Raw genomic sequence first — 26,687 nt, 5'->3', positions numbered from 1 at the left:
AGGATGATAAAGATGTCTTACCCTGTTAAAGATCTCTCGACGCATTGACCAAATTACTCACGACCAGCAGATCCTCACACTTATTGATAAAGCCTCACAAATAACATGCAAGTATTGAGGTCCCAGACAGCAGTAATTTTGTAATAGCCTATATATTCATTCTTTTTGTTTTAACCTACACACCAGTATGAATACTGATATTTTTTTATTGCGATTCAAATAGGGCCAATTTATAGGCTACTCTTAGGCTTAGGTTTTTAAATTACAAATGGCCCACTGATGTTTTTGTTATTGTATTTTCAATATTAGGCTATAGGCTATTATTTGTGCATAAACATATCTGGTTATAGTAATAAACATAGCCTACCGTTTGCTTGAAAACAACATATTTTGTCATCCTTGCTGCTAGCCAACAAGAGCGATAATATCATTAAATGTGAAGGGGGGCCCTAAAATATTTTCTTGGGAAAAAGGGGGTCTCAGACAATAAAAGGTTGGGAACCACTGCTCTATAACACACACACACTAGTGTCTTCCTCAGGATAAATCTCGCGTGTGAAGCGTGTGTGTACCTGTGAGTAGATCTCCAGATGCAGCTCTAAGGTGTGTGTGTGTGTGTGTGTGTGTGTGTGTGTGTGTGTGTGTGTGTGTGTACCTGTGAGTAGATCTCCAGATGCAGCTCTAAGGTGTGTGTGTGTGTGTGTGTGTGTATACTTGTGAGTAGATCTCCAGATGCAGCTCTAAGGTGTGTGTGTGTGTGTGTGTGTGTGTGTGTGTGTGTACCTGTGAGTAGATCTCCAGATGCAGCTCTAAGGTGTGTGTGTGTGTGTGTGTGTGTGTGTGTGTGTGTGTGTGTGTGTGTGTGTGTGTGTGTGTGTGTGTGTGTGTGTGAAGAGATCTCCAGATGCAGCTCTAAGGTGTGTGTGTGTGTGTGTGTGTGTGTGTGTGTGTGTGTACCTGTGAGTAGATCTCCAGAGGTGTGTGTGTGAAGAGATCTCCAGATGCAGCTCTAAGGTGTGTGTGTGTGTGTGTGAAGAGATCTCCAGATGCAGCTCTACGTGTGTGTGTGTGTGTGTGTGTGTGTGTGTGTGTGTGTGTGTGTGTGTGTGTGTGTGTGTGTGTGTGTGTGTAGATCTCCAGATGCAGCTCTAAGGTGTGTGTGTGTGTGTGTGTGTGTGTGTGTACCTGTGAGTAGATCTCCAGATGCAGCTCTAAGGTGTGTGTGTGTGTGTGTGTGTGTATACTTGTGAGTAGATCTCCAGATGCAGCTCTAAGGTGTGTGTGTGTGTGTGTGTGTGTGTGTGTGTGTGTGTGTGTGTGTGTACCTGTGAGTAGATCTCCAGATGCAGCTCTAAGGTGTGTGTGTGTGTGTGTGTGTGTGTGTGTGTGTGTGTGTGTGTGTGTGTGAAGAGATCTCCAGATGCAGCTCTAAGGTGTGTGTGTGTGTGTGTGTGTGTGTGTGTGTGTGTGTGTGTGTGTGTGTGTGAAGAGATCTCCAGATGCAGCTCTACGGTGTGTGTGTGTGTGTGTGTGTGTGTGTGTGTGTGTGTACCTGTGAGTAGATCTCCAGATGCAGCTCTAAGGTGTGTGTGTGTGTGTGTGTGTGTGTACTTGTTTTCATGACAACTGAGGACATTTTTATGAAAACACACCTGCAAATGAGGACACTCGAGAAAATAGGTGATTTATGAGGACATTTTGGGGGTCCTCATTTTTCAAATGGCTTTAAAAACATACTAAACAGTGTTTTTTTAAAAATGTAAAAATGCAGAATGTTTCGTGTGATGGGTAGGTTTAGGGATAGGGGCAGTGTAAGGGGATAGAATATACAGTTTGTACAGTATAAAAACCATTACGCCTATGGAATGTCCTCACAAATCACATAAACATGGCTGTGTGTGTGTGTGTGTGTGTGTGTGTGTGTGTGTGTGTGTGTGTGTGTGTGTGTGTGTGTGTGTGTGTGTGTGTGTGTACCTGTGAGTAGATCTCCAGATGCAGCTCTAAGGTGTGTGTGTGTGTGTGTGTGTGTGTGTGTGTGTGTGTGTGTGTGTGTGTGTGTGTGTGTGTGTGTGTGTGTGTGTGTGTGTGTGTACCTGTACCTGTGAGTAGATCTCCAGATGCAGCTCTAAGGTGTGTGTGTGTGTGTGTGTGTGTGTGTGTGTGTGTGTACCTGTGAGTAGATCTCCAGATGCAGCTCTAAGGTGTGTGTGTGTGTGTGTGTGTGTGTGTGTGTGTGTGTGTACCTGTACCTGTGAGTAGATCTCCAGATGCAACTCTAAGGTGTGTGTGTGTGTGTGTGTGTGTGTGTGTGTGTGTGTGTGTACCTGTGAGTAGATCTCCAGATGCAGCTCTAAGGTGTGTGTGTGTGTGTGTGTGTGTACCTGTGAGTAGATCTCCAGATGCAGCTCTAAGGTGTGTGTATACCTGTACCTGTGAGTAGATCTCCAGATGCAGCTCTAAGGTGTGTGTGTGTGTGTGTGTGTGTGTGTGTGTGTGTACCTGTGAGTAGATCTCCAGATGCAGCTCTAAGGTGTGTGTGTGTGTGTGTGTGTGTGTGTGTGTGTGTGTGTGTGTGTGTGTGTGTGTGTGTGTGTGTGTGTGTGTGTGTGTGTGTGTGTGTGTGTGTGTACCTGTGAGTAGATCTCCAGATGCAGCTCTAAGGTGTGTGTGTGTGTGTGTGTGTGTGTGTGTGTGTGTGTGTGTGTGTACCTGTGAGTACTTCTCCAGATGCAGCTCTAAGGTGTGTGTGTGTGTGTGTGTGTGTGTGTGTGTGTGTGTGTGTGTGTGTGTGTGTGTGTGTGTGTGTGTGTGTGTGTGTGTGTGTGTGTGTGTGTGTGTGTACCTGTAAGTAGATCTCCAGATGCAGCTCTAAGGTGTGTGTGTGTGTGTGTGTGTGTGTGTACCTGTGAGTAGATCTCCAGATGCAGCTCTAAGGTGTGTGTGTGTGTGTGTGTGTGTGTGTGTGTGTACCTGTGAGTAGATCTCCAGATGCAGCTCTAAGGTGTGTGTGTGTGTGTGTGTGTGTGTGTGTGTGTGTGTGTGTGTGTGTGTGTACACCTGTACCTGTGAGTAGATCTCCAGATGCAGCTCTAAGGTGTGTGTGTGTGTGTGTACCTGTGAGTAGATCTCCAGATGCAGCTCTAAGGTGTGTGTGTGTGTGTGTGTGTGTGTGTGTGTGTGTGTGTGTGTGTGTGTGTGTGTGTGCCTGTACCTGTGAGTAGATCTCCAGATGCAGCTCTAAGGTGTGTGTGTGTGTGTGTGTGTGTGTGTGTGTGTGTGTGTGTGTGTGTGTACCTGTGAGTAGATCTCCAGATGCAGCTCTAAGGTGTGTGTGTGTGTGTGTGTGTGTGTACCTGTACCTGTGAGTAGATCTCCAGATGCAACTCTAAGGTGTGTGTGTGTGTGTGTGTGTGTGTGTGTGTGTGTGTGTGTGTGTACCTGTGAGTAGATCTCCAGATGCAGCTCTAAGGTGTGTGTGTGTGTGTGTGTGTGTGTGTGTGTGTGTGTGTGTGTGTGTGTGTGTGTGTGTGTGTGTGTGTGTGTACCTGTGAGTAGATCTCCAGATGCAGCTCTAAGGTGTGTGTGTGTGTGTGTGTGTGTGTGTGTGTGTGTGTGTGTGTGTACCTGTGAGTAGATCTCCAGATGCAGCTCTAAGGTGTGTGTGTGTGTGTGTGTGTGTGTGTGTACCTGTGAGTAGATCTCCAGATGCAGCTCTAAGGTGTGTGTGTGTGTGTGTGTGTGTGTGTGTGTGTGTGTGTGTGTGTGTATGTGTGTGTGTGTGTGTGTGTGTGTGTGTGTGTGTGTGTGTGTGTGTGTACCTGTGAGTAGATCTCCAGATGCAGCTCTAAGGTGTGTGTGTGTGTGTGTGTGTGTGTGTGTGTGTGTACCTGTGAGTAGATCTCCAGATGCAGCTCTCCCATGCCGGAGATGATGGTCTCTTTGCTCTCCGTGTCGAAGTGAACTCTAAACGTGGGATCTTCCCTGGTGAAGCGGTTGATGCCCTTGGAGAACTTGTCTGTGTCGTTCTAGAGGACAGAAGAGGAGGATGATGATCACACACTCTTATAGATGAGGACAGAAGAGGAGGATGATGATCACACACTCTTATAGATGAGGACAGAAGAGGAGGATGATGATCACACACTCTTATAGATGAGGACAGAAGAGGAGGATGATGATCACACACTCTTATAGATGAGGACAGAGAGAGAGAGAGAGAGTGAGTCCTTCAGTGATCCTGTACCTTGTTGGAGGGTCGTATGGCCATGGAGATCACAGCCTCAGGAACGTGGATGGACTCCTGGGAACACACACATTATTCCTCACATCACTACACAGATGTTCTTAACACGTGCATAACACAGTATAACTAATGACTGTACGATGACTTAAATCAGTTCCAATACACAACAAACAGAATGGTGTTCACTGCACATTTACTGCACAAGATTGAGTTCTGGATGAAACCAGGTCTCAAATTCAGACAAAATGGAGTGTGCAAATGAATAAAAATTAATCAAAACAATCATAACTCAATAATAATAATAATAAAACACTATTTCAAATAAATGCTGTTCTTTTGAGCTTTCTATTCATCAAAGAATCCTGAAAAAACAAGTGTATGACGATTTCCACAAAAATATGAAGCAGAAAAACTGTTTTCAACATTGATAATAATCATAATAATAATAATAATCATAAATATTTCTTGAGCATCAAATCATCATTTAGAATGATTTCTGAAGGTTCATGTCTGACAACTGGAGAAACCCAGCTTTGATCACAGTTTACTACAGATGAAATCTCTTATTTTAAAGGCAGAGCTCTTGTACGGTTATATAACGACATGACTAATGTCATACACCGCATCCAATGTCATTCACAGGCCCACTGGATACCCACTGGTCTATTCATATTCACTTTTTAGAATATTTTCTTCATTTTTATGTGTTAAAAATAAGCGACTCTCCAAGCTGATATGCAATAGAATGGGATCGGGAAAAAGCAGATTCAAACCCGCATCCACAATTAAAACCAGTCTCTGTTTGCCGCTGTTATTGTTCCCACACGGGCTTCTTTCTGGAGTTTGGCTGATCAACCGATCATTTAAACACCCTTTGCCAACAACAGTTCAACAGCAGACACTCTGGATGTTGAACAATCAGGTTGGCATTTTTCAGATGCGGAAGTAAAATTCTCTCACAAACCCGACTCCAGAAGCCTTGAAAGCACATAAGTATATATTTAAAGAACATCTAGTTCCTCACTGGGGGCTCTAACCTACAATATGCCCTTTAAACTACTGATATTTCACACACCACGGTGTTTCTGAGCAGGTTTAGCGTGTGTTGTTCTCGGTTGATCACGTACCATGGAGAGGTTGGCATTCGTGCGGGCAGTGAATGTGTCTCCGCTGGCACAGTCGATGCCAAACAGGGCACAGATGTCTCCAGCAAACACCATCTCGACGTCCTGAACAACACAAGAAACACACCACACACTCTTGAACAGTCTGATTCAACACGCTCACTGGCTACGTTTACAAGCACAACTTTTGTTTCAATGAGACTCTGATTGATGAACCTGAATGTAGTGTTTACATGAACGCTAAACGTGATCGGGTTGATGTGCGCGTTTATATGTCACAAGCTTCTAATCTGAATATATTTTTTGACATGCGCACACTGCACAAATGTACAGTTTGCCACTGTTTGCGCATACTAAATATTCTCCTGCATTGTTTCTTTATTTGTTTTAAACAGCAGACTTAATATTTGTCTCTGGTCATAATTTGGAGACAGTGATCATATGAACCGTTGTGCCGCTGCTTATATTGATCACGCAGTAAAAATGCCCAAAACCATCGTCTGTGGATGAGAATCTGAAACAAGCACTGGTGGGACGTTGTCCTGCTCCACTTCACACACACTGAAGAGTGAAAGGAGAATTTTAGGATGACGGGACACTCATTTATAAGACACTTTATTCAACAGGAAGAACAGCTCGTTCCGCACGTCATTCGTCATTACGCCATTTCTACATCATTGCACATGCGCAGTCCTTTCAGTTTCGGTGTTCAGTCTGATCGAGTGTTTACATGTGCTCTCGATCGGATTAGAAAAGGAATAAACCAGCCCTTTCATTCGGATCATTGGGATCGAGCTCATTCGGATGGGTTAAGGTGTTTACATTAAGTTTTTCAGTCCGATTGAGCCGTCAATCTGATTACTGACGGATTATTTGGTTGCATATAAACATAGCGAGTGAGAGGGAAACACGCGGAGTCTCACCTCCATCTGAAGAACTGAACAGTCTCACTGAGAGAGAAACATGTCTCACCTCCATCTGGTCTGCGTGGAGTCGCACGAGTCTCTGAACTCTCACCCTCTTCGCCGTGCGGGTGTTATAGATGTACTCGGTCTTCCTCAGACAACCCTGATACACACGCACGTACGTCAGCTGACCAAAGCGCCCCGCCTGCAGAATAACACAGGTCAAACACAGGTCAAACACAGGTCTAACACAGGTCTAACACAGGTCTAACACAGGTCTAACACAGGTCTAACACAGGTCTAACACAGGTCTAACACAGGTCTAACACAGGTCTAACACCGGTCTAACACAGGCCTAACACAGGCCTAACACAGGTCTAACAGGTCTAACACAGGTCTAACACAGGTCTAACACAGGCCTAACACAGGTCTAACACAGGTCTAACACAGGTCTAACACAGGTCTAACACAGGTCTAACAGGTCTAACACAGGCCTAACACAGGCCTAACACAGGTCTAACACAGGTCTAACACAGGTCTAACAGGTCTAACACAGGTCAAACACAGGCTTAACACAGGTCTAACACAGGTCTAACACAGGTCTAACACAGGTCTAACACAGGTCTAACACAGGTCTAACAGGTCTAACAGGTCTAACACAGGCCTAACACAGGCCTAACACAGGTCTAACACAGGTCTAACACAGGTCTAACAGGTCTAACACAGGTCAAACACAGGCTTAACACAGGTCTAACACAGGTCTAACACAGGTCTAACACAGGCCTAACACAGGTCTAACACAGGTCTAACACAGGTCTAACACAGGCCTAACACAGGTCTAACACAGGTCTAACACAGGTCTAACACAGGTCAAACACAGGTCTAACAAAGGTCTAACACAGGTCTAACACAGGTCTAACACAGGTCTAACACAGGTCTAACACAGGTCAAACACCGGTCTAACACAGGCCTAACACAGGTCTAACACAGGTCTAACACAGGTCTAACACAGGTCTAACACAGGTCTAACACAGGCCTAACACAGGTCTAACACAGGTCTAACACAGGTCTAACACAGGTCTAACACAGGCCTAACACAGGCCTAACACAGGTCTAACACAGGTCTAACACAGGTCTAACAGGTCTAACACAGGTCTAACACAGGTCAAACACAGGTCAAACACAGGTCAAACACCGGTCTAACACCGGTCTAACACAGGTCTAACACAGGTCTAACACAGGTCTAACACAGGCCTAACACAGGTCTAACAGGTCTAACACAGGTCTAACACAGGTCTAACACAGGTCAAACACAGGTCAAACACCGGTCAAACAGGTCTAACACAGGTCTAACACAGGTCAAACACAGGTCTAACACAGGTCTAACACAGGTCTAACAGGTCTAACACAGGTCTAACACAGGTCAAACACAGGTCTAACACAGGTCTAACACAGGTCTAACACAGGTCTAACACAGGTCTAACACAGGTCTAACACAGGTCAAACACCGGTCAAACAGGTCTAACACAGGTCTAACAGGTCTAACACAGGTCAAACACAGGTCAAACACAGGTCAAACACAGGTCAAACACAGGTCAAACACAGGTCTAACACAGGTCTAACACAGGCCTAACACAGGCCTAACACAGGCCTAACACAGGCCTAACACAGGTCAAACACAGGTCAAACACAGGTCTAACACAGGTCTAACAGGTCTAACACAGGTCTAACACAGGTCTAACACAGGTCAAACACAGGTCAAACACAGGTCAAACACAGGTCAAACACAGGTCTAACACAGGTCTAACAGGTCTAACACAGGTCTAACAGGTCTAACACAGGTCAGACACAGGTCTAACACAGGTCTAACAGGTCTAACACAGGTCTAACACAGGTCAAACACAGGTCAAACACAGGTCTAACACCGGTCTAACACAGGTCTAACAGGTCTAACACAGGTCAAACACCGGTCAAACAGGTCTAACACAGGTCTAACAGGTCTAACACAGGTCAAACACAGGTCAAACACAGGTCTAACACAGGTCAAACACAGGTCAAACACAGGTCTAACACAGGTCACACAGGTATAACACAGGTCTAACAGGTCTAACACAGGTCTAACACAGGTCTAACACAGGTCAAACACAGGTCAAACACAGGTCAAACACAGGTCAAACACAGGTCAAACACAGGCCAAACACAGGCCTAACACAGGCCTAACACAGGTCTAACACAGGTCTAACACAGGTCTAACACAGGTCTAACACAGGTCAAACACAGGTCAAACACAGGTCTAACACAGGTCTAACAGGTCTAACAGGTCTAACACAGGTCTAACACAGGTCTAACAGGTCTAACACAGGTCTAACACAGGTCAAACACAGGTCAAACACAGGTCTAACAGGTCTAACAGGTCTAACACAGGTCTAACACAGGTCAAACACAGGTCAAACACAGGTCTAACACAGGTCTAACACAGGTCTAACACAGGTCAAACACCGGTCTAACACAGGTCTAACACAGGTCAAACACAGGTCTAACACAGGTCTAACACAGGTCTAACAGGTCTAACACAGGTCTAACACAGGTCAAACACAGGTCTAACACAGGTCTAACAGGTCTAACACAGGTCTAACAGGTCTAACACAGGTCTAACAGGTCTAACACAGGTCTAACACAGGTCAAACACAGGTCAAACACAGGTCAAACACAGGTCAAACACAGGTCAAACACAGGTCTAACACAGGTCTAACAGGTCTAACACAGGTCTAACACAGGTCTAACGCAGGTCTAACGCAGGTCTAACGCAGGTCTAACACAGGTCAAACACAGGTCAAACACAGGTCAAACACAGGTCAAACACAGGTCTAACACAGGTCTAACACAGGTCTAACACAGGTCTAACACAGGTCTAACAGGTCTAACACAGGTCAAACACCGGTCAAACAGGTCTAACACAGGTCTAACAGGTCTAACACAGGTCAAACACAGGTCAAACACAGGTCTAACACAGGTCTAACACAGGTCTAACACAGGTCTAACACAGGTCTAACACAGGTCTAACACAGGTCTAACACAGGTCTAACACAGGCCTAACACAGGTCTAACACAGGTCTAACAGGTCTAACACAGGTCTAACACAGGTCTAACACAGGTCTAACACAGGTCTAACACAGGTCTAACACAGGTCTAACACAGGTCTAACACAGGTCAAACACAGGTCAAACACAGGTCTAACACAGGTCTAACAGGTCTAACAGGTCTAACACAGGTCAAACACAGGTCAAACACAGGTCAGACACAGGTCAAACACAGGTCAAACACAGGTCAAACACAGGTCAAACACAGGTCTAACAGGTCAAACACAGGTCAAACACAGGTCTAACACAGGTCTAACACAGGTCTAACACAGGTCTAACACAGGTCTAACACAGGTCTAACACAGGTCTAACACAGGTCTAACACAGGTCAAACACAGGCTTAACACAGGTTAAACACAGGCCTAACACAGGTCTAACACAGGTCTAACACAGGTCTAACACAGGCTTAACACAGGTTAAACACAGGTTAAACAGGTACACGATGCGGCTCACATGACTTGACTTCAGAACTTCACCTCGAGTTTAAAGGCCAAGCCGACGAAGGGCTGAGTGTCGTCTCTTGTTGGATCCATCAGAATCTTTGAGCCTTCTCGAGCCTCCCTGTAAACGACACACACACACACACACATTACCACACCTGTAACTCTGTCTAACGGTGTGTTTCAGTTAGCTGCAGCTCCAGCACTCACTCCTGGTTGAGGATGGCGTAGTTGCTGACTTCAGTGGGGTTGGGCAGATACTCCAGCACAGCGTCTAACAGGGGCTGAACTCCTTTGTTCTTCAGCGCACTGCCCACCAGCACAGGAGTGAACGCACGCTTGATCGTCACCCTGCGCACGGCCGCCTGAAACACCAGCATACACACGCTTTCAGACCCCTACATACACAGCAGGACTACAGATAGTGCTACAAACACAGGTATAGGAACATCAAATCATCCAATCAACTGTGTCGCTGAGATATAGTTTCAAATCTGTCACTTATGAGGTTCAATCTTAGATGAGGATGCTGGGTAACACTTTATGTCTTTGTTACACACGTTAAACATACTTAATACAGTAGGGATCACACACATATAAGTGCTGGGCAACGATTAATCAGGATTAATCGCATCCAAAATAAAAGTTTGTGTTTACGTAATATATGTGTGTGTGTACTGTATAATTCTCTGAAACTCTCTCTCTCTCCCTCTCCCTCTCTCTCTCTCTCTCTATGTAAATTGACAAGACAAAACACGTCCAAATGACAAACTTTCACTTTCACGGTTAGATTTAGCTGTTAATCCGCGAGTCACATGCGAGCCGAACCGTGGAACAGCTGATCCGTACGGGTCACGATCAACTGCGATCCGCTGCACCCCTACATAACAGTAAATTACTGTTATGTAATAACAACTAACCTTAAACCTTAGCATTACTTGTTAATCACACTGTAACAAGGACACGGTAAAGTAAAGTGTGTGTAGGAAGCAGACAGACCTTGAGGTCGTCCACGGTGGGAACTCTCTCCTCCAGAAACATCTCTCCGAGCGTCTCGTCGGCGTTGGCCACACACTCCACCAGCTCCTGTCTGCGGTCGGACGCCTCGGACCGCATCTCCGCCGGGATCTCGGCATAGCGGATGCTCTGGCTTCAGCCAAACGAGAAACACACAGATGATGAGAAACCATGTGATCGGCAGCACGTCTCCAGTTATACAACACCAAACTCATGCTCTACCCGAAAGGGCCGTCGAAGAAGATGCTGCGCTCCTCGATCAGATCCACGATGCCTTGCAGATTTCCCTCCAGCCCGATGGGAATGTTGACAAACGCTGCATTTTGATTCAGTTTAGTCCTGCAGGAGAAAATAAGACAACCTTATTGAGAGCCTGTAAACTCTGCTGCATTAATAGACATTCATCAGTGCTGTCTCAGATCTAGGCAGGAGGAGGGCTTCAGAGCTACAGCGAACACTCAACCAGACTATTGAAATGTTGAGCAAGCATCTCATTGGCTGCAGGATCAGCTGAGCCAATCAGCTTGTGCCATGCCGTAATGATGTCACTGCTTGTAGATTGCATGTAAAGGACCGTCAGCCTAGAGTTCAACGCTAAGACATTTTTCTACTGGCCCACCATAAAAAAATAGGAATAAAAAATAAATAGGCTTAGTTCTTGTCTTTTTTGTGTTTTTGACCCATAACCTTGATAAATAAGGTTGTGACACCAAAACCGACTAATCTAACTCAATTAACTAAATATCAAATATTGTTAAAGACAAGTAAACTGTCAGTAATAAAATAAGAACAAAATCAAATTACGAGCAATAGCACAAAAACAGTAAAACAAATAAAATAAACACTGCTTTTCATGTTTTTAACAGTAATAGGTGGAGAAAATGAATAATCAAATGTAAAATAGTAATGCGTGATCTTGACTGTATAAACTAAACAGACGAATCCTTATTAAAGGTACAAGTTTTTCAGCCAAAAGCAGTGAGTGATTTTCTTCTTTGATCATTACAATCAAATCACAATATTTTTTAATATTTTGATCAAAACACAGACAGCAACAGGAATATTAGGCTGCTGTCACTTTAAGAGCTAATGCACGGATCCAATACACTGTTACACATGCATTTTATTTCTCAACTATTTATTTCCACTCAAGATATAACAGACTATGTTTACTAGGATCATTTTGTGTAAATATGTCCGTTCAAGCGCAAGAAGCTCAATTAATATATTATCATTATTTACATACTGTATATGTGTGAGTGCAGTATACACTAGGGCTGTGAAAAGATTAATCGCGATTAATTGCATCCAAAATAAAAGTTTGCGTTTACATAATAAATGTGTGTGTACTGTGTATAATTATTTTGTATATATAAATACAGACACTTGCATGTATATATTTAAGAAAAATGTGTTATTTATATATAAAATATTCATATTTATATATAATATAAATTATATATAAATATATACAATATATAGATGCAAATATTTCTTAAATAAATACATGCATGTGTGTGTATTTATATATACAAAATAATTATACACAGTACACACATTTATTATGCATTTTTTATTTTGGATGCGATTAATCGCGATTAATCTTTTCACAGCCCTAGTAAATATATATCCATCTGTTTGACTGCCGAACTAAATTTACTCACCATTATTTCCTTCAAAACCCAAGACTTCTGTTCATCTTTGAAACGCAAATGCACAGATTTTTAATGGAACCAATAAGGTTTGTTCTGGTGCCCCAAGCAAGTACGTTTGAGCTTCTGTTTATCATATCTGATGTGCTTTATATATGTGCTATCATCAATTTCACATGCGAATAAAAGCCTAAAGTAAAGTTTTGGGCGAACAGACCTTCATAAGAGGGACATATATCTGTCAGGTTCATTTGTGTTCTGAAGATGAACGAAAGTCATATGGGTTGGCATGACAGAATGTTCATTTTACACAAGATTTGTCCGTGACCTGTGTCCTCTGGCGGCGTATCACCTGAGCTGCTGCAGCGCTCGGCCCGGATTGGCCCCCTGCCGGTCCAGTTTGTTGATGAAGGTGAGGAAGGGCACGCTGTAGCGCTTCATCTGCCGGTTGACGGTCATGGTCTGACACTGCACCCCCCCGACCGCACACAGCACCAGCACTGCCCCGTCCAGCACACGCAGGGCCCGCTCCACCTCGATGGTGAAGTCCACGTGACCTGGACGACACACACACACACCAGACGCTATCACCACAACCAGGGTTTGAAATGAACACCCCCCAAATGCGGGTAAAAATCAACTGTGGCGAGTAACTCTGCCAATTTAGCGAGTTATTTTGTTCACTCACTTTGTTGGAGAAGTTCGTGTTTAGCGCAAACACTAAACTTGTGAGTCATCATGATATATTAAACACAGCGTATTGCGCAGAATCTGCTCAGAACTTGAACACACACGTCACTACACAACAAATAGCAGCGCGCTTCTTTATTTGCATTGAAGAAACAGCGAAGATTAAAAAGCATTTGGCTAATAGAAAAGACATTATTATTTCCCAACATCCTGCTTTTTTGTTTGGATGTTCTTTGAACTGTATTGATCTGTCCACCTTAAACTGTATTGATCTGTCCACCTTAAACTGTATTGATCTGTCCACCTTAAACTGTATCGATCTGTCCACCTTAAACACACTTTGGGTGAAAAGGATGAGGATGAAAGGGGACGCTGGAAATGGCTGGATGACAGGATTTTGTTTGAATAAGAAATGAATGTATGAAATCCAAATTTTATAATACATATAGTCAGTTTAGTTTATTTCGTATGGAAGCTTGTTTCCGCCACAAAAAAAAAAAAAGATAATTGCGACTTTTTATCTCACAATTGCGAGTTTACATCTCGCAATTCTGACTTTATTTCTCAGAATTTTGAGATACAAAGTCAGAATTGCGTGAAATAAAGTCGCAATTGCGTGTTATAAAGTCAGAATTGTGAGATATAAAGTCGCAATTGCGTGTTATAAAGTCAGAATTGCGTGATATAAAGTCGCAATTGCGTATTATAAAGTCAGAATTGCGTGATATAAAGTCGCAATTGCGAGAAAAAAAGTCAGAATTCTGACTTTATAACACGCAATTGCGACTTTATTTCACACAATTCTGACTTTATATCTCGCAATTCTGACTTTATAACACGCAATTGCGACTTTATTTCACGCAATTCTGACTTTGGATCTCGCAATTCTGAGAAATAAAGTCAGAATTGTGAGATGTAAACTCGCAATTGTGAGATAAAAAGTCGCAATTATCTCTTAAAATGTTTTATTCTGTGGCGGAAACAAGCTTCCATAATTTCGCTCACCTTCAAAAGAAAAAAATAAATAAAGAAAAAATTCACAAGCAAACATAGAAACGAAAATTAAATTACAGTGTAAACAATATTTTGAAAAGAAAAAAAAGTTGTTTGACCGAAAAGGTGTTTGGCTGAAGCTTACGCTTATTGTGCCGATCCTTTTTACATTTCATTTATTTTACACACAACACCAAAGTCATCTTGCGTACATAAAGAATGACTAAAAGAAAAAGAAGCTAAATTCATTCAGCTTTGTAAATGTATTTTTTTATAGCTACCTATGGATTTACATGTTTTCAGTTCATCAGAGACTATTCCCACAGTTCAACCCCCTGAACAGACAGACATCTCTGTGTGACGCTCTGATCTGTGGTTTACTGGACACACACACACACGTGTTCCTCTGAGCTCATAAGCAGTAGATTTCATCTGAAATGTATTATTTATTATTTTAAACATTATTTTGGCTATTTTAAAATTCTACTAAGTCTTTACATTTTAATAGGTTCGAGTTTATGAATAGCTTGTTTGTTGGGTGATAATAATCTGTTTTATTGCGTGTTTTTGCATAATAACAACTGGTTTTATTGTTGTTCTGTATGCATTTCCCCAGATCTCTACGCAATAAGTCATGTATGGCACTATTAGAGACTGGTACAGTGTGTTTAGGGCCTTTGAATCAAGAATGAGTTTTATTTTGGACAGGATAGCCAGAGTTTATGAAATCTTTGACTTTATGTGGGTTATGTCGGATTTCCAACTGAGCTGGTGGTCAATAATAGTTTCACTTACCATTTCTAGTTCAGTCATTTCAATTCTGATCTGGACATTTGTATTTATTTTTTTATTACTAAATAAAATAAATGTAGTTTTATTTATATTTAAATGACAATTTATTAACATCGAACCATTTTTTTTACGTTTTCATTTCTGCTTCCACTGCGTCCAGAAGCTGTCCCAACTTTTGACCGGAGCAAAATAGAGTTGTATCATCTGCAGATAAGACGCAATATAATTGAGTAGACACCTTACAAATGTCATTGATGTATAATATGAACAGCTTTGGTCCCAGGACTGACCCCTGAGGAACTCCACAAGTGACCCCTCTGGAGCGGTGACCTGTCCTTGACAGGTACAAACTGAGAAACTCACTCATCCATCTTAGTGTAACGCCTGATGCCATATCTTTCAAGGTTTTTTTTAACAATATTTTGTGATGGATGGTGTCGAACGCTTTCTTCAAGTCTATATTCCAAATTCCGACGGAGCAATTTTTATTTTCTATTGCAGAGGTCAGTTTTTCCACCAGCCGTTTCTGCGGATCGTTTAATAGATTATATTTTTTTAATGAAACTGTCAAGTCTTATTTCATATAGTTTAGTCACTATACTATTGGTCTATAGTTTGAGAGTGAATGGCTGTCACCATTTCTGTAGATGGGGATGACTTTAGCTATTGTCATGTTGTCCGGAAAAACACCAGTTTGGAGAGATAAGTGGAAAATATGGGTTAATGGTTTTACAACAGATGTCATAATGTCCTTAACTAGTGCCATGTCTATATCATTAACATCTGTATTGTATTTATTAGTTAATTTTCTTCTACGGACTTTAGAGATATTGACCTAGTATTTGCTTTAATTATGACATCCACACCTACTTTTAATTCTGGTTGCACAATATTGTTTGCTAGATTGGCTCCTACATTTACAAAATAATGATTAAATTCATCAGCAATGTCGATTGGCTCGGTTATAGTTTTCAGATGATTTGGATATTCACTTGTCTTAGTGTTTCCTTTGATTGCACTATTTAGTCTCTTTAATGTTGCACAGCAAAAACTCCAGTGTTAAATTAACACTCCTGAGAGTGTATATGAGTCCACACTCAAGAGTGTAAAGTGTTAAAATATGAGTGTTAAATTAACACTCAAGAGTGTTAAAGTTAATGAGATAATTAAGTGATTAATTTAGTAATGATTGATCATTATTGAAGACACCTGATGTTAACAAGCAGAATCACTGAAGGAGAAAATCACAAATTGTAAGCCACCGTTATGGTGATGGGTGTTTGCTTTAGTCGGGCTCTTGACCCTTATACATTTACTTTAGATTTTGTTGGGCTGTTGTATCTTATAACTGCCTGATGAACAAAGAGAAAAAGTGATCTGATGGTGTTGGTTATATTATGACAATCATCATTTGAACTTGATCACTGAACTCATTAAGATCCTTATTTCTGACTTAGATTTATGTTGTTGATTACAGCATAACTGTGAATCTGCATAAATATCCAGAATTTTAGATATAATACAAAGGATTTCTTAAAAGTTGTTTTTAAAAAAAAAAAAAAATCTTTCTTTTAGGCACACACAGACGTCAAGATTCAGTCTATGCATCTCAACAATGGTGACGAGCAGAATATTCAATTAGGAAAAGTAAATTACACAGACAATTCAGATCATAATGTATTCATACCGCAATGCATGATGGGAGCCATTAATGAGTTGTGATTGGTGGCAGCGACTGCAACATGCTTTATTATTGTCACCATTGTTGAGATTCACAGGCTGATTATTGATGTCTGTGTTTCTAAATGAATTCATTTGAAAGTCTTTTGATCAGAACAATGGTTATGAAATATTTTTGGATTATATGAAAAATACTGAAAATCATGAGCTGTAGAATCACAGAGCTGCTGTAACTAACAGGTTGAGCCATCTCAATAAGTTTTGTTTTTCAGATCACAACATGATTATGTCAAAACATAACCAACACCATCAGATCGCATTGTCTCTTTGTTCATCTGACTGTTATAAATCAATAACAGCAGACAAGCAAAATTTAAAGTAAACATATAAGTGTCAAGAGCCCAACTAAAGCAAACACCCATCACCTTAATGGTAACTTACAATTAGTGATTTCCTCCTTCAGTGATTCTGCTTGTTAACATCAGGTGTCTTCAATAATGCTCAATCATCACTAAATTATCTCATTAACTTTTACACTCTTGAGTGTTAATTTAACACTCATATTTTAACACTTTACACTTTTGAGTGTGGACTCATATACACTCCCAGGAGTGTTAATTTAACACTGGAGTTTTTGCTGTGTGCTCTAGTAGATTATTATAATAGTCCTTTTTGGTTTTCCGTAATATGTTTACTAGCTTGTTTTTATATTTGAGTTCGTCTTCCTTTGTTCTCTTTTCTAGAAAAATGTTTATATAGGAGATTTTTCTTTTTGTAGTCCTTTAGCGATCCAGGGTTTGGCTTCATACTTTGACTGCTTCTGCATGCGCACAGGACACTGTTTGTTGAATAGCTGGATAAATATTCATTTATCATCAGATTCATTTGGATCATTAGTTGAGTTGACTTCATTCATGTTTAAAGGCTTTTATGGATGTTGCAGTTTTGAGTCGTTTAGACTACATGCTTCTTGTTTCTTTGTTTCTTTATTCTGAGAAAAGTGTTGCAGTGTAGTGAAGACAGGGAGATGATCGCTTCTCTCGTTTAGGAGGAGGCCACTTTCTATCCATGTGTAAAGACATTGTCAATTAATGTAGAACTATTGGCTGTGATTCCTGATGGTTTTAAGATAGTGGGAAAAAGACCTAAACTAAACATAGTATCTATAAAGTCTCTGTGCTTTTGTCACTGTTAAAGTCTCCACAAACAAAGGTTTCCTTTGACATGTCAAACATTTCCACAATTTTGCTGTGACCCTGAAGCCCTATATATACAGCTTACCAGGATCTTTTTTTACCATTATTTCCACTGTAACACATTCCACAATATTATCTATTTTAATTGTCATCTTATTTACTAATTTACAGTTAAACCCACTACACACATTTAAAGCTACACCACCTCATTTTTGTTAGATCTGTTCACAATATATACACTACCGTTCAAAAGCTTGGGGTCAGTAAGATTTTTAATATTTTTAAAAGAAGTCTCTTCTGCTCACCAAGGCGGCATTTATTTGATTAAAAACAATAAAAAAAAAAAAACTGTAATATTGTGAAATATTATGACAATTTAAAATGACTGTTTTCTATGTGAATATACAGTAAAGTGTAATTTATTCCTGTGATCAAAGCTGAATGTTCAGCATCATTACTCCAGTCTTCAGTGTCACATGATCCTTCACAAATCATTCTAATATGATGATTTGATGCTCAAGAAACATTTATGATTATTATCAATGTTGAAAACAGGTTGTGTACATGAATAGAAAGTTCAAAAGAACAGCATTAGTTTAAAATAGAATATTTTCTAACATTATAAATGTCTTTACTGTAACTTTTGATCAGTTTAACTCATCCTTGATGAATAAAAGTATTGATTTATTTTATTTCTTTCCCCCAAAAATAAAATTAAAATTCTTATTGACCCCAAACTTTTGAACGGTAGTGTTTAATGTTACAAAAGCTTTAGATTTCAGATAATGCTGTTCTTTTCAACTATCTATTCATCATAGCATCATGAAATAAAAATGTAAACAACTGTTTTCAACATTGATAATAATCATAAATGTTTCTTGAGCATCAAATCATCATATTAGAGTGATTTCTGAAGGATCATGTGACACTGAAGACTGGAGTAATGATGCTGGAAATTCAGCTTTGATCACAGGAATAAATTACACTTTATTGTATATTCACATAGAAAACAGATGATTTACACTGGAATAATATTTCACAATATGACTGTTTTTGTTTGTATTTTTAATCAAATAAATGCAGCCTTGGTGAGCAGAAGATACTTCTTTTAAAAACATAAAAAATCTTACTGACCCCAAACAGGTCTAGTAGAAGTTCTGCCAGTTCTGAATGGCCAGTGGTAGCCAAACTCTATTTCAGATTCTATAAGCAGAAGTGTTTCAGATGGCAGGAGCGAGTGTGTTCTCCTAGCTAACATGAGCCCTGTTCCTCCTCAGTGATGGCGGGTCACCTGGCGTGTCGATGATGTTGATGTTGTGATGTTTCCACATGGTGAAGGTGGCGGCGGACTGGATCGTGATTCCTCTCTGTCTCTCCAGCTCCATCGAGTCCATGATCGCCCCCACTCCATCCTTCCCTCTCACCTGACAGGAGGACACGTTATGAAGACGTTACAGGGAGAAGGATACCTCTGGAGAACCTTGTCAGAACATTCTCAGCTGCATTTAAAGGGGACCGGTCATGAAAATCTGAGTTTCTCCGTGTGTAAGTGCTATAATCGGGTCCCCGGTGCTTCTGCCAACCCAGAGAACATGTAAAGTGAAACCCAGTAACTTTGTTTAGGCGAGCCTTTCTCTGCAAGCATTTAAAAAACAAGCCGAGCTGATTTCGCTCTCCTTCTGACGTATGAAGAGGATCTTATTATAATATTACCGCCCCTTAATCTGCACGTTTACACACAGCAAGCGACCAAACAGTGACCAAATGCAGAAATGTTTCCACTAATCGTTCAGAAACGTCTAAAAGTGAAACTCTTCCTGAGTGTCTCCGTAAGGCTGCACTCGCTACGTGTCTGAGGTTCTGGAGGAGTGAGATTGGTGTGTTGCTGGAGTATCTGAAGCTTGTGTAAAGACTCCGCCCTCTTCTGAGCGGAGGCGGAGCTGAAGCTGAGATTCTGCAGATCATTTGCATTTAAAGGGACACACACACAAAAACGACGCTTTTTTGCTCACACCCATTAAGCGGCAGCTTTGACAAGCTCTAATAAATGATCTGTGGGGTATTTTGAGACACATTCTGGAGACACCATAGATGTGTGTTCCATCTTGTGAAGAGGGGCATGATATGAGGCCTGTAAAGCCACAGGGTGTTTTGCGAGGCTCACCTCGTGCATCTCCGCGATCCTGCCGGTGTAGTACAGCACACGCTCGGTCAGCGTGGTCTTCCCCGAGTCGATGTGCGCAGAGATGCCGATGTTCCGGATCCGCTCGTTCGGCGCGAAGCCATTCGAGCACGAGCGACAGCAGCGGATCAGCACCTGAGACACACACACACACACACACACACATGATCAGAGACACACACACACACACACACACACATGATCAGAGACACACACACACACGATCAGAGACACACACACACACACACACACATGATCAGAGACACACACACACACACACACACACACACACGATCAGAGACACACATACACACACACGATCAGAGACACACATACACACACACAGAGCACAGCAGCGGATCAACCTGAGACACACACACACACACACGATTAGAGACACACACTCACACACACAGAACACAACAGCGGATCAACACCTGAGACACACACACACACACACACACACACATGATTAGAGACACACACACACACAGAACACAGCAGCGGATCAACACCTGAGACACACACACACACACACACACACACACACACACACACACACATGATTAGAGACACACACACACACACACACACACACACACACACACAGAACACAGCAGCAGATCAACACCTGAGACACACACACACACACACACATGATCAGAGACACACACACACACACACACACAGAGCACAGCAGCGGATCAACACCTGCACACACACACACACACAGAGAAAGACATGATCAGAGAACACACACACAAGACAAGATCAGTCAGACACAGACACACACAGAGACATGATCAGAGACACACACACACACACAGACAGACAGAGAGACATGATCAGAGACGCACACACACACACACTAGGGCTGTTGGAACGAATTCCGAAATTCGAATATAATTCGAATATTAAAAAAATCAATACTATTCGAATGCTGAAGTTCCTATTCGAATATTGCTTTTTTATGTATATATATATATTTTTTAATGCAATCTTGCCTTTCTCGCCGCCTTGGCACACACATGTGAAAATTAAATGCTTTTGTTTCGTCTGATAAACAATAAAGTTTTTGAATCGTAACACAATTGTGCACGTTATCCACGCTGTATCATCATAACAACTGTCAAAAGTCGCGGAGAGGAATGTCTCCACGGTAACGGAGATCAACAATTTGATTCTCAGTCCACATTACAACGTGAAAACGGCGTCTTCAAATATATCCACTTTGGAGTGCGTTTTCATTAATAAAAACGCCGTCTCATTGTGGACGGAAGGCCAAAACGGAGAGGAAAATATACGTTCTTTTTTTTATGACAACTTACAACCTGACAAGCTAGGCGATCTGTCCGAGGAACCGCCGCTAAAACAGGCAAGAATTACTTTTATTTCTGCCTCTCTCTCTCTCCTCATCACGGGGCTCAACTGCTACCAGCTGTCCGCCAAAAGGCAATAACAGACAAACTGACGGTTTATCTGTGAAGATATGAGACCGATCAACATCACGCATTGGCGATCCATAAGACTGTGTAATGTCGTAAATATTAATAATAGGATGAATTTGAGCATTTAATATTCGAATATTATTCGAATATTAAATAAAATAAGGAATGGAATTCGAATAGTATTATAGAGGAAGATTGACAGCCCTAACACACACAGACATGATCAGAGAGACACACACACACACACACACACACACACACACACACACAGACAGACAGAGAGACATGATCAGAGACACACACACACAGACATGATCAGTCAGACACACACACACACACACACACACACACACACACACACACACACACACAGAGAGAGAGAGAGAGAGAGAGAGAGAGAGAGAGAGAGAGAACACAGCAGTGGATCAACACCTGAGACATTCACAGACATGATCAGAGACACACACACACACACACACTCACAGACATGATCAGAGACACACACATACACACAGAGAGAGAGACATGATCACACACAAGACAAGATCAGTCAGACACAGACACACAGAGACATAGAGACATACATACATACACACATACATACATATACACACACACATACATATATATATACACACACACACACACACACACACACACACACACACGATCAGACAGACAGCTAATATGCAGCTGAATATAAGTGTGTGTGTGTGTGTGTGTGTGTGTTCATACACGCACCTGTTTTACAGTGCCGTGTCCGGGCTCGTGCGGGTGCAGTCGAGTTAAAGCTGTCGCTGCTCTCAGAAGCCGCATGTTGAGTTACAGTAGATGTGTGTGAGTAGTGTGTTTACTCTGGTGTCACACACACACACATGAGCTCAAAGTCACGCCGACCGGCTGCTTGTGAAACAGCTTGCTTCCTGTTCTACGGTGAGCCGAGAGGGACAAAACTAGATTTCCGAAACGCGCTTCCTGAAGCTTCGAACACTTGTGTGAATCAAATGTGACTCGGATCCAGTGACTCGGAGCGCGTGTCAAACCATAGATATCAGCCGTTTCTCAATACCAAGTACGCAAAGTTCGGACTTGAGTCCTTGGTAGTTCGGACTGACAAGTTCGACTCAGGAGAACGAACTCACGAGGACGGGAGGACACAAGTCCGATAATTCTGAAATGGAACAGCAGTGTACTTGATAGTGTCACTCATGCAGCTCGCTCTGGCTACTCCGGTTATCTCTTTATAGGCTACAAATAAAACAAAATATGTTATAAACCACCTTTGCCTCTTTTCATTTTCATTTAAAAAAAACTTTAACATAATGGCCACACAAATGTGGTTCAGGCAACGCAATTGATTATCTTAACTGCATATTTACAACAACACGAAATATAAAGCACAACCCTGACTCTTTGTTTTCATTTTAAAAATATGATGAATTATAATATTGAAAACATTATAATATTGATCATTAAAACGAACATTTAGCAAAAAGAGACAGGGTTGTGTCATATAGGCTATGTAGCCTATATACAGTGAAGAGAATGTAGGCTATAATAAAATATTTTATGTTTTAAATATATAAAATAAAATGACATAACCTTTTTTTTGTTAAATGTCAGTTTTAATGATTAATAATAGCCATTCTAAAAGTATAAGTAGCCTAAAAGGTATAAGAAGCTATACAATAGAGGGTTTTCACCTACGTCACGATTTGGTCAGTTACCCGGATGCGCGGCCATATTGGAGGTACTCGGATGTAAACAACGGCATGGATTGCACTGTTTATGTACTATTGAACACATTGTTACACTAATTTCTGATGTCTAAACCACGGGAAAAACACATGGAAGCTGCGAAATCATATAGAGAAGGACTTGGTAAGCAGGAAAGAGCTCAATTTTGACAAACTTAAGGTAATATGTGGTAAAGATCTGAACGAGCTAGCTTCTCTAGTCCTTACTTCTTTTTCGTATCCCGACATTGGCTACGTTCAGATTGTCAGTCCAAAAAAAAGCACATGAAATCAGTTTCAAGCTACATCCATATGTGGTTTAATATCCTATTCAAATCACATATCAGGAAATCCACCAGTCTGAACGCTCTTTCTCGTGGTATGTGACTTTTCCACGCCACGTAAAATATAAACATCAGACGTTGTTATAGGGAACATGCTGAAAGTCGCTGCCGAAACAAGGCTGTGTTGTTGCAAAGTGCCGGACGAGCAGAAAATTATTATTTTTGAAAAGTATTTTGAAACCGGCGCGGATGAAAAAGAGTTGTGCATACAGTAACCTACCAGCCTCCTACAGTTCTGCAGCTCGAGACGCAGTAGTCCAGCGCGGCGGCTATACATTTCCACATTGTAAAATTTAAATAAGAAAACATTTATATTGCAAATGCAAACCTCTCCATCAACGCAACATCATTGCCGTATTGTCAAAGAGCTGCGTGGACACACAAATCGGTTCTGAACAGTTGCAATACAGTGTGGAGTGTGGACATCATTTTAGATCATATTCCAATCGGATACAAAGATAATCGGATTGACAGTGTGTATGTACCCATAGTTAACTATTATACGTCAAAATTTTAGCCATAGTTAACGCTTCATTTACACATGTGGCTGATGCTGTGCCTCTCAACCACAAACGCCATCTTTCATCAGTTTTTTGCACTCTTCTCTTTAACTTTCGGCAGTCTATAGAACTAGAAATGTTTTTTCTCGGTGCGACCGATGAGTACAGACCAAAACTTGACCATTTTTCAGAAGCAATAATCAGCCAAATTTGCGAGTCCGTTCAGTTCAATGGCACTGTTTACATTCAGTACCTCCAAAATGGCCGACTTCCGGATTGATGACGCGTCGTGAAAACCCTCTATAATAAAGCAAACGATTCAGTCAAACATAAGTCAGCTCTCTAGGCTACATCGTTAAAGTTAAATAGACTAACGTTAAATAGAGTTATGAAACTTCACTTTGCCCTCAGCTAAAACGTTTTGCCAGGGAACAAATTATACATTAATGAGACAAATATAATAAATAAATCGCCTGTTGGATATACAGAAGACGATTTATATCTCATGTTAAACCACTAGACTAGAGACATCCGAGCCAGCGGCAAGTCAGCAGCAGTAGCCGAGGAAAGATTGTTCTCGGCGGGGTACGAGCGCCGCGCGTCCGATTGCCTGGTTAATTCTCACAACTCCGAAACCGTCAGATCAAATTTTCAAATAGGTGCTATCTTTATAAATAAACCAAAGATTTTAGCTTTAAACAACTACATTCTCGCCTGAAATACTCTTAAAACTACATTTCATGACACAATTATAGCAGTATTTTTAAATTACGCGGGGTTTCTCCTCTGCTATTGACGCTTGCTGGTTGGTGTGCGATGCATTCTGGGATACCTGGCTGTCTCGAGTTCGCACAAGTCACCTCTCGATGCATCCTCGGTAAAAGGGGCGGATCAAGAACACATCCGGGGATTCGAACTGGACTTGGCTAGATGTGAACTTTGAATTGGAACAGTACTAGGGCAGCGACTGATGACGTTTCACAAGTCCACAAGAACACAAGTACAGACAAGTTCGCATATTGAGAAACGGCTATCGTCTCCGGTTACTATGGTAACCTCGGTTCCCTGAGAGGCGGGAACGAGACATTACGTCAACTGTGACGTATATGGGAACTCCTCCCTTCTCCATTTTGCTGAAATCTTATGGGCTAACGCCAGCTGGGGACAGCTGGCCAATTGACGCGAAGCATGCAAATACTGACAGGCTGCGGGCAGTATAAATGCATGGGTTCGTGGCAATAACGTCAGAATCACGACTGAACGCTGGCACAGCTGATCAAACAGCGACACGGCGGTTAACGTAATGTCTCGTTCCCGCCTCTCAGGGAACCGAGGTTCCCATAAGGCGGTAACTTCGACATTACGTCAACTGTGACGTATATGGGAACTGTATAAAATCACGTCGTGAGAGCAGAGAAGAGGTGTGTTCGACATCGGCTGCGGCTGGATGCAACCGATCGGCGAGAGTAGCCGCGTGCAGGCGGGGAGGAGCTGCAAACGGAGACGTGAAGTCGGACACTTTCTGGTTCCCGTTGTGACCGCTCTGTCCGCTCACGTGGTGTTTGCATACTTTACCACAGCTGAAGTCAAATATTTGCCAAATAATACACAGATGTTTCAGAGACATTTTCATTCAATACTTTATGTACAGCTTTATACAGCGTCTGTTGAACAAGAATAAAGTTCAACATAAGCTACTATCAATGAAGTAGAGTCTACGTTTTTTAAGCAGTTTTAATTTGATAAACATGACACAATATAACATGACAACGACATGAAAAGAGTTTTCACTGTTATAATAAACTGATTTGAGAGCTTTAGAGGAACTAAAGGTGTTCGAAATAAACACGAAACACACGTGATCGTTGTCATGCGGTGAATCCGGCCAATCGTGGAACAGCAGTGTCGTCATCAGAGCTCCTGCAGCCCAGTGCAGCCGCTCTTGAGAAGCTGCGCTGGCTGAGTTCTCCGGCTAATCTCGAATTGCTCGCGCGGTACTTTGATGGCATACGTCACAGTCACGTGGCGTCGGCGCTGTATCAAGTCGGACAAAATTTCTAACCGGCATGCACTGCTTCAAGTCAGCCGCCGATCGGTCTGCGCAGAGCTGCATGAAGTCGAACAAGCCTAAGATAAGCCCAGACGGGGAACCCCTTGTCACATAAGCGTATACAACAGTTCCTAGCCAATAGCCGCACCGCTTAGGAATACACACATCTGATAGGCCGAGGTAGGCCAATGAGACGGCAGCTTCAACCCTATCAAAATTTGCATATCCCAATAATTTTAACGTGAGGTCTGCACTGACAGTGACAGGGCAGGCACAACACATTAAGCACTCAAAGCATGAGAGAAAACACAGTGTCGACGACTCCGCGGTGACAACTTGTATGAACCTAATAACCATAACAGGTTAGCTAAAGGTAGCTACTGCACTGGATCACAGTTTCACGGTACATGAGTAAACTCAACTTACCGAAAGCACTTGAGACGCTACGGACCGTACATCCAGCTTGTAAAACCTGGCGAATGTGTTCTGAGAAGACCAGCCAGCAGCAAGACATAAATCCTGGATAGACATCCCTTTAGACCAGGCCCACGAGGA

At 41.9% G+C, this 26,687-nt stretch overlaps 1 protein-coding gene across 1 annotated transcript in view; it reads right to left on the bottom strand.

The window, feature by feature from the left end:
• The window catches only part of gfm1 (G elongation factor, mitochondrial 1), a 37,904-nt gene extending 15,453 nt beyond the window's left edge, over window positions 1–22,451 (bottom strand). Inside the window, exons 1-12 of the mRNA XM_084419434.1 lie at window positions 22,244–22,451; window positions 20,037–20,189; window positions 19,164–19,296; window positions 12,874–13,078; window positions 11,092–11,208; window positions 10,852–11,002; window positions 10,063–10,217; window positions 9,889–9,973; window positions 6,340–6,477; window positions 5,371–5,472; window positions 4,244–4,300; window positions 3,888–4,025 (exon numbers count right to left, since the gene is read on the bottom strand). Coding sequence (XP_084275560.1) covers window positions 3,888–4,025; window positions 4,244–4,300; window positions 5,371–5,472; window positions 6,340–6,477; window positions 9,889–9,973; window positions 10,063–10,217; window positions 10,852–11,002; window positions 11,092–11,208; window positions 12,874–13,078; window positions 19,164–19,296; window positions 20,037–20,189; window positions 22,244–22,318 — 1,509 coding nt within the window. The 5' untranslated portion in view covers window positions 22,319–22,451. The remainder of the gene's footprint in view (window positions 1–3,887; window positions 4,026–4,243; window positions 4,301–5,370; window positions 5,473–6,339; window positions 6,478–9,888; window positions 9,974–10,062; window positions 10,218–10,851; window positions 11,003–11,091; window positions 11,209–12,873; window positions 13,079–19,163; window positions 19,297–20,036; window positions 20,190–22,243) is intronic.
• Window positions 22,452–26,687: the final 4,236 nt, after the last annotated feature.

This window comes from Rutilus rutilus, assembly GCF_951802725.1.
Source record: "Rutilus rutilus genome assembly, chromosome: 9".
Classification (NCBI taxonomy): Eukaryota; Metazoa; Chordata; class Actinopteri; order Cypriniformes; family Leuciscidae; genus Rutilus; species Rutilus rutilus.
Note: the sequence above shows the minus strand (reverse complement) of the source record. Positions and strands in the feature narration are given on the sequence as shown.